Source organism: Colobus angolensis, unplaced genomic scaffold, assembly GCF_000951035.1.
Source record: "Colobus angolensis palliatus isolate OR3802 unplaced genomic scaffold, Cang.pa_1.0 Scaffold108, whole genome shotgun sequence".
Taxonomy (NCBI): domain Eukaryota; kingdom Metazoa; phylum Chordata; class Mammalia; order Primates; family Cercopithecidae; genus Colobus; species Colobus angolensis.
This window is the reverse complement of record NW_012111808.1, coordinates 2,918,550-2,932,095: the sequence shown is the minus strand read 5'-3', so window position 1 is coordinate 2,932,095 and position 13,546 is coordinate 2,918,550. Positions and strand designations below refer to the sequence as shown.

Sequence of the window (13,546 nt, the reverse complement as noted above, 5' to 3'; positions counted from 1 at the left end):
ACCCTCAGCTATTTGTCTGTTGGAGATTGCTTGAGGTCCACTCCAGACCCTGTTTGCCTGGGTGTCAGCAGCAGAGGCTGCAGAAGATAGAATACTGCTGAACAGCAAGTGTACCTGTCTGATTCTTGCTTTGGAAGCTTCCTCTTAGGGGTGTACTCCACCATGTGATGTGTGGGGTGTCAGTCTGCCCCTAGTGGAGGATGTCTCCCATTTAGGCTACTCAGGGGTCAGGGACCCACTTGAACAGGCAGTCTGTCCGTTCTCAGATCTCAACCTCTGTGTTACGAGATCCACTGCTCTCTTCAAAGCTGTCCGACAGAGTCGTTTGTGTCTGCAGAGGTTTCTGCTGCTTTTTTGTTGTTATTGTTGTTGTTTAGCTGTGCCCTGTTCCCAGAGGTGGAGTCTACAGAGACTGGCAGGCCTCCTTGAGCTGCTGTGAGCTCCACCCAGTTCCCAGGGCTTTGTTTACGTAGTTAAGCCTCAGCAATGGTGGGCGCTCCTCCCCCAGCCTCACTGCTGCCTTGCAGTTAGATCGCAGAATACTGTGCTAGCAATGAGGAAGGCTCCGTGGGTGTGGGACCCTCCCGGCCAGGTGTGGGATATGATCTCCTGGTGTGCTGGTTTGCTTACAGTGCAGTATTGGGGTGGGAGTTACCCGCTTTTCCAGGTGTTGTGTGTCTCAGTTCCCCTGACTAGGAAAAGGGCTTCCCTTCCTCCTTGCGCTTCCCAGATGAGGCGATGCCTCGCCCTGCTTCAGCTCTGGCTGGTCAGGCTGCAACAGCTGACCACCACCGATTGTCCGGCACTCCGTAGTGAGATAAACCCAGTACCTCAGTTGAAAATGGAGAAATCACCTGTCTTTTGTGTCGCTTGCGCTGGGAGCTGGAGACTAGAGCTGTTCCTATTTGGCCATCTTGCCGTATGTCCTCCATATACTTTAAATCATCTCCAGATTACTAGTAATACCTAATGCAATGTAAATTCTTTGTAAATACTTGTTACCCTCTATTGTGTAGGAAATAATGGCCAAAAAGTAGTCTTATATGTTCAATACAGAATTTTTTTGAATACAGTATTGTTGAACTGTGGCTGGTTGAATCCACAGACGTGAAACCCACAAATATGGACAGTCAACTACACTCCAATGGTCCCAAAGAGGAATGCCACCAGAGGGTAGAAGAACCTATCTGGGTGGCAAAGCCTGGATACTGTGGCCTAGGAGTACATGAGGGCGACCACTTCTGGTCCAGGTATAGCTGAGGTGGGAAGTCCATTTGGACAACCTTCCTTCACCCAGAGGTCACACCTGTGAGAATGGACAAAGTGGATAATATTGGAGTCCATATGTATGGCTCCACCGTCCCTGTGCAGAACACAATATTAGACATTGGAACAATGAAGCTCTCTAGGAGAGTACTGACCCTTTAGAGGTTTAGAGTCTAATTGAGGAGGCAGCAGCGATATATAAGTCTATAGATTATAATAGTTTATATTAGAAGCAATGTGTTCATCTCATACATTGCTGGTATGATTGCAAATTGGTAAAGCCACTTTGGAAAACAGTTTGGTGGTGTCTCCTAAAACTAAAATGTGCTATCTGTGACCTAGCAATTCTAGGCATATAATAGGTGTATCCTAGGTACACACTCAAAAGGAACAAGTACTGTATCCACAAAAATACATATATAGAATGTTAAAGGCAGCTCTACTCATAGTAGCCAAAACTTGAAAAACCAAAATTTTGGGTAAAATAGAGTAGATAAATTGTTGTATATTTACAATGGAGTATCACAGAACAATAAAAAGCAAAACAACCTTCTCCTACAGGCAACCACATGGACAAATCTCACAGATACGATGAGTGACAGAAGCCAGATGCACTTGAATATACACTGGATAATATATTCCACTGGATGATGTTCCAAGTTCAAGAACAGATGAAACTAATCAGTGGCAACAGAAGTCCAATGGGATGGGTATTGACTATGAAGGAGAAGGAAGAAGCCTTCCGGGTTGTTGGAAATATTTAATATCTTGATCTGGATAGTGGTTACACTGATGTATATATACATACAAATTTATTGAGCTGTACAGTTTTTCACTTTTTATCATACATATATTGTACCACAGTTTTTTGTTTTGCGATAGAGTCTCACTCTGTCACCCAGGCTGGAGTGCAGTGGCACGATCTCGGCTCACTGCAACCCCCGCCTCCCGGGTTCAAGTGATTCTCCTGCTTGAGACTCCCTTGTAGCTGGGACTACAGGTGCCCAACACCACACCCAGCTAATTTTTGTATTTTTAGTAAACATGGAGTTTCAACATGTTGGCCAGGCTGGTCTTGAACTCCTGGCCTCAAGTGATCTGCCCACCTTGGCCTCCCAAAGTGCTGGGATTACAAGGCATAAGCCACTGCACCCGGCCTGCAGTTTTTTGTTTGTTTGTTTGTTTTTGTTTTGTTCTTTTTGTTAAGTTTTTGTGTTAAGTAAATGAGTTCAGAGCACTGACTGATGGTGGAAGGTCAAGAAGTCAGAGCAGACTTCAGAGGGGAGGGAAGAATTGAGGTGGATTTGATGGGAGGCTGGAACCTGCACAAGGCAACTGCAAGAGGGAGGTTGGATTGTGGAAGGAAATAGGTGAGAACAAATGCATTGTAGCACAGATGCCCAGAAAGCTGGGAAAATCTTCAACATTCATCTTCCCTCCCCACCAGCTGAGAAGCTTTGGGCATTATGTAGGATAGTCTTCACTCAGCTCCAAGTGTAGGCTTTGATAGATTTGAGCCTTAGGAACATAATTACTTAGGGATGAACGTAAACCAGTCATGACATGATTTGGGTAAAAGGCAAGTGTATTCCTAAAGTGGTCCAGTCTAACCTCAGCTGAGGCTTTAGTGTTAAGGTTCAGGGGGCACCAACAGCTATCTCCATCTAGAGGCAAACAGCAGAGTGTTTCCGTTTTTACTGGTAGCCATCTTGGTATCATGAAGGAGTTAGCCTGACCTGAAATTGGGCTGAGCTGAGAGAAAAGTAGAGAAACGAAGCTGGAGCTGTATTTGATGGCTCTAAACCTTTTTGGATTTGCAAGCCCTTTATCATTTAAGCCAGTTTGAATTGATTTTTCTATTGCTTCACAACCCTGATGGCTTTTCTGCTAACCTATACACATCATTTCTTGAATGAGTTTTCTCGTTTTCATGGCCATAACCACAGCACTATTTCAGAATCTCATAAGCAGTAGTTAAGTGAACTGCAGTAGCTTTCTAACTGGTCCCTGCCTTCAGTTTCTTCTTACCTTTATTCATCCTCCATGTTGCTTCCAGAATGTTCTGCTCAGGCATATCTTATAACTGCTGCCATGTGATCATCCTAATGGTTCCATGCATTGTGAAAAAATGCCAATGGTCCATGTATACTTATGTAACAAACCTGTGCGTTCTGCACGTGTATCCTAGAACTTAAAGTATAATAAAAAACCAGAAAATAGAAAAGAGGCCAATGGATCCAAATTTGCTGAGTTTTAACAGTTTAGTCCTTTGGTTCTTCTCACAAACCCTAACAAGATCCTTACTCTCTGGCCTTCCCAACTTTGCCAGAGTTAATGCTTCAGCCCAAGACATTCTTCTCTCTGTCAGCTTCATGGGAGTACCACTTTTCTTTCCAGATTCAACTCTAGTCTCATCTCTTCTAAGAAGGCTTCTAAGATCTCTCCAGCTGATAGCAAAGACTCCTTGCATTATAGTGTGATGGCATGATTTTACCTCTTGATAACTCTCTATATAGTTTGTCAGGGGTTTGGAGATCTATTTTTGTCTAGCCTACCCATTAGCATGTAAAGGCTGGGAGGTTAAGGGCCCCAGTTTTTCATCTTGAATGAATTCTTCATTGCCCCTTGCATAGTGCTTTTCATAGACAAACTGCTCAATGCCTTGTGTCCTCAATATCATGAGTCCTATGCTTAACTGACTGGAGCAAAGACTTCCTTTAGGGAAGGATACAGAAATAAAGTTGGAGAAGTTACGTGGGGGTGGGGTTGGAGGGCAGCTTTTGGAAGATTTTAAAAGCCAGATTAGATATATTAACTGCAATTATTTTATTGTACTTGCGAATAGGCAAAAGATTCTCTGTTTTCCAAAATGTCTTTTATTCTTTCTACATTGTTTACTCTTTTTAAACCTTTATTTATTTTATTTTATTTTATTTTATTTTATTTTTTTGAGAGAGAGACTTGCTCTGTCCCCTAGGCTGGAGTGCAGTGGTGCGATTTTGGCTCACTGCAACCTCCGCTTCCCAGGTTCAAGTGATTCTCCTGCCTTGGCCTCCCGTGTAGCTGGGATTGCAGGCACACACCACCACACTCAGCTAATTTTTGCATTTTTTTTTTTTAGTAAAGACAGGCTTTCACCAAGTTGACCAGGCTGGTCTCAAACTCCTGACCTCAGATGATCCACCCACCTCAGCCTTTTTAACCATCTCCTTTTCTTTGGGGGAGAGGGAAGGGGGAAAGTGGCTCTTGGGTTTGAAATATCAAGCAATTTGCTAAGAAATAGAACGCAAAGATGATTAGCTTTGTTTTCTCCTCTCCATGTGATCCCATAACAGGCTTCATGAATACCCTTGCTAGCAAAGCAGTGAGGCCCATTGCATTAGACTGTTCTCACATTGCTATAAGAAACTAGCTAAGGCTGGGTAATTTATGAAGAAAAGAGGTTTAATTGACTCACAGTTCACAGACTGTACAGGAAGCGTGGCTGGCGAGGCCTCAGGAAACTTACAATCATGGCAGACAAAGGGGAAGCAGACACATATTCACATGGTAGAGCAAGAGAGAGAGAGCGAAGCAGGAGGTCTACACACTTTTCAACAACCAGATCTCGTGAGAAGTCAGTCACCATTACGAGAACAGCAAGGGCAGTCCGCCCCCATGATTCAATCACCTCCTATCAGGCCCCTCCGCCAACACTGAGGATTACAATTTGACATGATATTTGGGTGGAGACACAGAGTCAGACCATATCACCCATCTACTTGAGCAGTGGCTGTAAACATTTTTTATGATAACCTAGTATGCATGTACTATACTGTATATTATATAACTGAAGCAAGACTTTTGTAAATCAGCAATACTCTTAATTGTTATGATGCATGTTAGTATTTTCTGTTATACAATTTCACTTCAAACAAACAAAAAACGAAAAGTTGATCTAAATCAATTTCATGACCATTAAAGAAATGTGTTCTTCTCAGGCACATCTGATCACTGCTGTCACATGCATGATTCTAAAGGTTCCATGCATTGTGAAAAACAGCTAATGGATCCAAACTTTCTGAGTTTTAACACTTGAGTCGACATATGAAAAATGTGGCATTAAAGCATATATATATATATCCTAATTACTGGGTTACAATTGTTGAATGAGCTAAGTGCTTTTGTCAGTATTTTATATTTAATCTGATATAATAATTTTATGACAGAGCATTATACCCTTTTAATAGATGAGAAAAGGGAGGCTTAGAGGTACAGGTCCAAGGTCACAGAGCTGCATATGGCAGAGCTGAGATTTAAACAAAAGTAGACCAAGCTTCTGCTTACAGCTCAGTGACATGTGCCATAGCTTTATGTGACAGCCAATGCAGAGAAGATTTGCATGTGCTGATTTTTTTTTTTTTTTTGAGATGGAGTCTTGTTCTGTCATCCAGACTGGAGTGCAGTGGCACCATCTCGGCTCACTGCAACCTCCACCTCCCCGGTTCAAGCTATTCTCCCGTCTCAGCCTCCTGAGTACCTGGGATAGGCATGTGCCATGTTTTTAGTAGGCACGGGGTTTCACCATGTTGGCGAGGCTAGTCACGAACTCCTGACCTCAAGTGATCCACCCACCTCGGCCTCTCAAAGTGCTGGGATTACAGGGACGAGCCACTGCGCCTGGCCTGTATGTGCTGATTTTTAAACTTTCAGCACACGCAAGGGAAAACAAGACCACGGAGGTACAGACAAAATGCTCTCTAGCCTACAAATTCATTTCTTCTCTGGATCTCTATTCTGGCCCTAGAAATCTGCAAGTCCTCCAAAAAAAAAATGACAAAACCCTTAAAATAGAACACTCAGGCTGCAACAGAAAAACAGTTTTATGATTAGGAGGAAACTTCTAGAAGGCTAGTACTAAATCTTTTTCAGTCTTCTTTTAATTACCAAAATTCCATGGACACTCAGAATGAAAGATTGTTAACATTTTATTTTTTTCCTTTTCCTTTTCCTAAAGTCCCAAACCATCTAAAAGCAGGCAAAATCTAAATTCTACTCTGTATGTGTCTAGGTCTATTAAGGAAGGTTTATTATCTTAAACATCAATCTGTTATGTATGACTTGATTTCCAAAATTGCTTAATTTTCTGGGTCATTCCTGGAGCAATACTTATGCACTATGCAGTGTGTTGGGTCTTAAGGATACAAAGACCTGCTCTTCACCTTTGAAGAGGGAACATGCACTGAAAACAGAGAACATAATAAACCAATAATTGTGCACAGTGGGACCCATGTAGAAATAATGGTAGAAGGTGTTGAGGAAAGACAGTGAATTGAATCATAATCCTGCCAAGGCAGAATTTTGATTTTTCCTACTTTTAGGTGTTTTGGGGGTTTGGGAAAGGAAAAGGGAAAAATGCATCTTTGACAATCTTTCATTCTTAGTGTCCATGAAGTTACATTAATTTAAATAAGACTCAAACGATTTAGTGGCAGCATCAGAGGAGGCTCCTTCTAATCATAAAACTGTTTTCTCTGTTGCAGTTTGACTGTTCTATTTTAAGGGTTTTGTCATTTTTTTTTTGGAGGACTTGCAGAGTGGGAGACTAGGGCAGGAATGGAGATCCAGAGAAGAAATGACGTTGTCAGCTAGAGAGTATTTTGTCTGTACCTGGGTGGTCCTGCCTTCCCTTGTGTGTGCTGCAAGTTTAAAGTCTGGCACATGCAGATCTTCCCTGCAATTGGCCATGACCTAAAGCCATGGCATATGTCACTGAGCTGTAAGGAGAAGCATGGTCTACCTATGTTTAAATCTCAGCTCTGCCGTATGCGGCTGCGTCAGTCTCCTCCTCTGTAAAATGTTAAAATGTTATAGTAGTTAAGCAGTATGATGACAGCACCTTGTATTGTATTAACAATAATGAAGACACGGTCCCCACGGCTTGGTAAAGTAAGGCAATTATCGTAGTTATATCTTTAGGGTCTAGAACTTAAGTGACAGGAGTCAGTAGCCTGCTGGAAATCAAACTCACCAGCAACATTTACTAACAATGAAATCAAGCTAAAATGAAATCCCAAGAAAAACCGATTTGAAAAAATGTAAAAGTTGTACCCTTCAGGGTAAAGTGTGCATCTTGAGGGTACAGACAGATTATTCATTCATTAATTTAACAAATACTTATTGAATACTTTATAAGTGCCAGGCACTGCAGTGGGTGTAGAGACATGGAGTGGACAAGATTCATGTACTCTGGCATTGTGGAGTCTACAGTCTGATGATGGGCAACGTAAAAGGAAATGCATTATTCCCTAAGCTAATTTTATGGCAGAGAATAACACGATCGAGTGCTTACTTTAGACAGAATAGTTAGGAAGGTCTAGTTAGGAGGAGGTGATGTTTGAGTTGAGACCAGAAGGATGGATGACGTGGAGTTAACCTTGTGAACAGTGACAGAAAGAATTAAGAGACCAGCATATGCAAAGGCCCCGGGGTGTGTAGAGGACTCTGTGTCTCATAAATCTCTGGACTTCTTTCACACAAACTGGCTGAAGCTCTCCCCATCCCTCTTGCCAGCTGCCTTCCTGACTCAGACTTGCAGTGTGAGTAGGGCTCCAGATTGAGGTCCTAGCTGGTTATACCCATTTGACATATCAACCTAAAAATATGCTGGGACAGTCTTCCCTTTCTACACATTTGCCATAGGCTGTATCTTGCTTACTGTGACTTAGCCATTCAATCAAGACTGCCCTTGACATTTATCTCATTCTGATTTTTTTTTCCCTACATTTTTGCCTCAGGTCCTGAGAGAATGGCTGCTGACACAAGGTAGATGCTCAAAAATTACTTGCTGCATCTTTGGATGAATTTCATTAGAGCATCAGACAGCTAATTTTTGTTGTTGTTTGTGGCTTTATTTGCTTGTTTATTTTAACATAGGTGGGACTCAGGGAGAACAAACTGGATGGAATTTGTAGGAGAATGGTAGGGCATTCTGGATTACCAGAGGGCTGCCTGGCTATGCCGCTCATTAACGACATGACCTTGGCCCAGTCATCCCACTTGAGCCTTGACATTCTCAACTACAAATGAGGGCTTTAGACCAAGTACCCTTGAACATATAATTTGTTTCTGTCTACGAATCCATGGGGTATAAATATTTGCCACTCGTTCCATACTACTGTGAAAGAAGCATTATCTTTAGGCATTAACTCAGCTCATGCAATAATGATGCCTTATATTTGACAGAAATTTGTCATTTACAAAGCACTTTCATTTACATTATCTCATTTGATTTTAACCAGTCATGTAAGGTATTTAAGGTAGTTAATTTTTTTTTTAATTTACATCTGACATAATGTGAAATTTGCCCAAGGTCACAAAGAGACAGAAAAGGGAATGAATGACACGTGACTGTGCTGTTCTGATTATAGGTGGCACAATGAATCAGATAGGATCTCTATCATGTGGGAGTGAAGCAAATTTTTTTAGTTTACTCCCTAGAATAGCGGTCACTACTTTAGAAAAAAATGTTAATGACAGTTTTGACAATGTTGAAAGGTAAAGAATCTTTTTTTGTATGAAGTTCTTTAGTAGTAAGGATCAGAAACATACTTAGGTCAACTCACCTGGGGAAGGGGAACATTGCAAGAATTAACAATCTCATGGACAGGGGATACTGCACTCCTCATAGTAACTGGGAAATAATCTCTAGGCGTTTCTTCCTAGGACTTAATTGTTTGTCTGCTTTTCTTGGAACTCCCAAGACTGCTCTCTCTTATCTGAAGAGCAGCTTCCTCTGCTTACTCATGGTTCTTGTTTCCCTATAACCATGGCTCTCACATGGCTTAGCTTGCTGGGACCAGGTCTGGCCCGCTGACTACAAGATGTGCCTGATCCATCACTCACCATAGGCTACGGTCAAGCTCTTCCTCTTTTTGTTCCTGGGGTCCAATCTGCTGGGGCTGGTGGGGATGGGGCAAGAAGGAGTCATGTGACACCCCCATCAAGTTCTACCTTGCTATGAACTGAATATTTGTGTCCCCTCCAAAATTCAGTTGAAACCCTACTTCCCAATGTGCTAGTATTAGGAGATGGAGTCTTTGGGAGATAACTAGGGTTAACTGAGATCATGAAGGGGGAGCCTCCATGATGGCATTAGTGTTCTCAAAAGAAGAGGAAGAAAGACCAAAGCTCGCTCTTTCTCCACCATGTGAGAATTCACTGAGAAGGTAATCATTTGCAAGCCAGGAAGAGAGCCCTCTCCAGAACTTCACCATGACGGCACCCTAATGTCAGACTTTGTAGCCTCCAGTGGTGTGAAAAACAAATGTCTGCTGTTGAAGTCATCCAGTCTATGGTATTTTGGCCAGTCTGAATTGACTAAGACAAACCTCTATATGAGGATTTATGAACAGGTTCCTAGGCAAGGAAGTTTGCAAATTGAAGAGACACCCCAAAACATACCTACTACCCCTCCTTTTTTATTTAAGTTTCACAGGATCATCTTGGTTCTCCTTTTCTTAGGTACCTCCAATCTTCTAAGTATAACTTATTCTCTGACAATTCTCTGACAGAATAAGTAGTTATTCTCTGACAATTAAGGAGAAACAAAAACAAAACCAAAAAAAAAAAAAAAAAAAGACAAAACACCCACATTTGTCCCTGAAATTTAAAATAAGAAGGGTGGTTCCATTGTTTTCTGATTGTAGGGTCAAAAAACGAACAAGCAACTAGACTAGCAATCAAATACCTTTAGATCCCAAACTTCATCCTATCACTGGTTTCTGGATGGATTATTTATTGCCCTTGAAATTCAGCGGAATGTGGCTGGGTGCAGTGGCTCACACTTGTAATTCCAGCACTTTGGGAGGCTGAGGTGTGTGGATCACCTGGGGTCAGCAGTTCGAGACCAGCCTGACCAACATGGAGAAATCCCGTCTCTACAAAAAATACAAAATTAGCCGAGCGGGGTGGCGCATGCCTGTAATCCCAGATACTTGGGAGGCTGAGGCAGGAGAATCACTTGAACCTGGGAGGCGGAGGTTGCAGTGAGCCAAGATTGCGCCATTGTACTCCAGCCTGGACAGCAAGAGTGACACTCTGTCTCAAAACAAAACAAAACAAAACAAAAAAAGAAATTCAGCGGAATGAGGAGTCTTAAAAACCTAAAAGCGAGAAGGGGTTTTATCTAATCTAACCTCTGGATTTTACAGCAAAAGACATTGACATAGGCCTTAGGTCACTAGAGTCAGTGGAATATTTCTCCTAACACAACGTTTGTGATCTTTTCATTACATCATCTAAGCAGAGCCTGTAGGGGTTAACTCTGAGAATTGGGGATGATGCTTGTGATAATGCAGTATAATGTCTAAATGTAAGATATGATTCTAAGACGGGAACACGGAATCGGGATGGAAGACAGGAATCTTCACCATGTATGAATGTACAGGAAACCACCAATAAATGCCTTTATTCTTGTTCTGTAAAAACTTACATGTAAATAGAAGATCCCTGAAATCGATCTGAACTCTGTTATTGCCACAAACTTTTATCAGAAAATGGAGATTAGGATGTTCCCACTGCCAGATGGTATAGGAATATGGTTGAATGTGGACTATGATCACAGACTGGTTTCAACGGTGGGCTCTGTCACTCAATATAGTTGTGTGACAGTTAGGCAAGTTTGTACCACTTAGAAAACTTCTTCCCTGGGTCAAGCTACCCAATTTTACTTGCTTCTGTTGCCCAATATACAAAATAGGGTAGCTACACACACTCCATAGGGTTATTCTTAGGCTTAAAGTAACCAATATTTGTGAAATTATAAGAACAGTGTTTGGCATATAATAAACATATTATATGTGTTACCTGTCATTATTGTTACTTGCTTTTCTGTTGCAAGGATTGAAAGCTATTCTTCTGGAGTAGGGAAATTTCCATTTACAATTCCATTGGCTAGGTTAGAGGTTTCAGTTGATTTAGTAACCAATTAGACATGAAAGGAATTATTTCTTTCGCGGTGGCTTCATCTTTATCTGTATCCGCTACAAAATTCATAAAGTGGGCATTATTTGCTTTTCACAGACCAGAAAACAGGCTAGAGAAGGTAACTGCTTGGCCAGAAATGGAAGTTGAGTCAGTTGTGGCTAATGGTACAAACTACACTTGAGTCTACAAAGCAACAGATGAAGGTCTTCTCCAAGTGAAGACTTTCTGGACTTGTAAAGTCCTCACACTTCCATGGACCTGTAAGAAGATAGGGTGGGGGAGTTGGAGGAGAGGACCTACATCCCTCTTTCAGCCTAGGACCAACTTGGCTCAGAGGCCTTTTCCCATGCCACCCAAGGCTCCCTGAGAAACAGGGTCGGCTTGCTGTGAGGAAGGTCGGCCCAGTCTTTCCCGAGCCTTCCTCAGGGAGAACTGGGGGGGTCTCACTTCCCTGCAGAAGTCTGTGGAGTTTAATTTGTAAATTTATGCCGAAACTACACTTTTGTGTCAAAGAGCAAGGACGGCCAAGAAGCGGCAACACGAATAAGAGCGCAGGGAAATGTGGCCTGCGAACGACCTCGGCCTCGGGAACTCCCGCAGCTCCGCCCCACGCGCGACGCCCACCCGAGGACCGCCACCCGCCTCCGCTCCTGAAGGAGGCGTGGTCGACGCGCACCGCCATCTTGGACGCCTTTCTAGGAGCTCTGTTTACCACTCTATGGTCGCCCGGCTCCCGCCCCGCCCCTTCCCAGTCATTGTCTGGAGGAGCAGCCGCGGCCGCAGCTCCTTCTCTTTATAAGCCCGCAGTTCCCGGATGTGAATGGATTACAATGTATCTTTCAGGGAAACCTATTATTATCAATGTGACTCCACGGGGGAGTCCATGGTGATGATGAGGAGGAGGAGGATGATGATGATGAGACACCTCTAAACTTGGAACAAGTTTAATACTTGAGAGAAGAAGAAAAAAATCACCAACAAGATTTGTTTGAGGAAAAATTATAACTATCCTGTGTTGATTTTTGTTTTTTATAAACAATAAGAAAAAGTTGTTGGATTTTTTTAATGATTTCTTTTTTGGGGGAGGGAATTTTGTTGCAGTTTTATGGTGGAAAATGCAAAAACCAGAGCCAGGTGCATAATCTTGTAATCTGTGGATATCCCTGGAGCAGGACTGAGTACCAGTTAAAATACTTTTTGGGGATACACATGTGAGATACTAAGTACTTGCAGAAGATTTTTGTCTATCTTTTTAAAGTCTCTTTCCTTGGAATATTGTGAGAATATTTGTGGCCATTTAAGGTAACGTTTCAATTTGCCGTCAGAGTAAACTGTTTGTAATTGAATTTAATTTTTAAAATGTCGATCCCGATGTTTTATTAAAACAAAAGGGACAACCTATTAAATAATTGCCAATGGGAAAAAGTGTGTGCATGCATTTTGTGTATGTACTCGCACATCTAGCAATACCAGGGTTTGTAGAATGTGTGTTTTTTTTTCCCAAACACACGTTAAAATAGCGTATGTTGCATATACCGGATAAAGCACGCTTGTTATTACGAAACGATAGAATTATGAAGCTTAAATTTTATCCTAAAAAGTGATGTGAAGAAGTATGTTTTAAGAGCATGCAGGGCCTATAATGGTAAATGTTGAATTAAAAACTTACAGTGTTGGCGAACAGGGACTTAGCGTGCCTAGGAACTCAAGTGCAAAAACAAAACAACATCCACCCCCAAAAATTGTCCTTTTTTTTTTTTTCGAAGTTTGCAGTTATACTATTCTATGATTTAAAAGGGAGGGGAAAGAAAGTGTGCAATTCAGATTTCGCCCCCAACGCAAAACTACCGAAACGAAAATCTCCCCAGGAAAATGTGGCTTGATTTATAGACGAAAAAGAAAAATATTGTTCCTCTTGGCAAAGTCTTTTTGCATCACGTGTATTTGCAGCCTAGTATAAACTTGCTTTGCCGTGTGTGGATGTGTGAGTGTGAGGGAACGAGAGTAAGAGAAAGAAAGAAGTGAAGGGATGTAAACTCGAATAAATTTCAAAGTGCCTCCGAGGGATGCAACGGGCAAAAACTGAACTGTTCAGGCTTCAGATTGTAACTGACGATCTGAGGAAAAATGAGGTGCTCCATGAATTTTCGTTTGTATTTTTTGGCGAGGCGGGGGAGGTGTTGAGATTTTTTTTTTTTTTTCCCTTGGGGTGGGTGCGAGGGGGATGCATCCTAGCCTGCCCGACCCGGAGCAAGTCGCGTCTCCCCGCCGGAGCCCCCCCACCCATTTCTTTGCTGAACTTGCAATTCCGTGC

The 13,546-nt window shown here is 42.2% G+C and overlaps 1 protein-coding gene across 3 annotated transcripts in view; it reads left to right on the top strand.

The window, feature by feature from the left end:
* The window catches only part of TCF4 (transcription factor 4), a 428,077-nt gene that overhangs the window by 43,654 nt on the left and 370,877 nt on the right, over positions 1-13,546 (top strand). The window contains exon 1 of one of the 3 annotated variants that reach the window (XM_011949128.1): positions 11,993-12,534. The exons of 1 other annotated variant lie outside the window; for it this stretch is intronic. Coding sequence is in view for 1 of the 2 variants with exons in the window: in XM_011949120.1 (XP_011804510.1) it covers positions 13,299-13,364 (66 nt within the window). In the remaining variant the exon portion in view is untranslated. Of the gene's footprint in view, positions 1-11,992; positions 12,535-13,298; positions 13,365-13,546 lie in introns of those variants that run through there. One more of the 3 variants, XM_011949120.1, reaches the window with a different exon arrangement.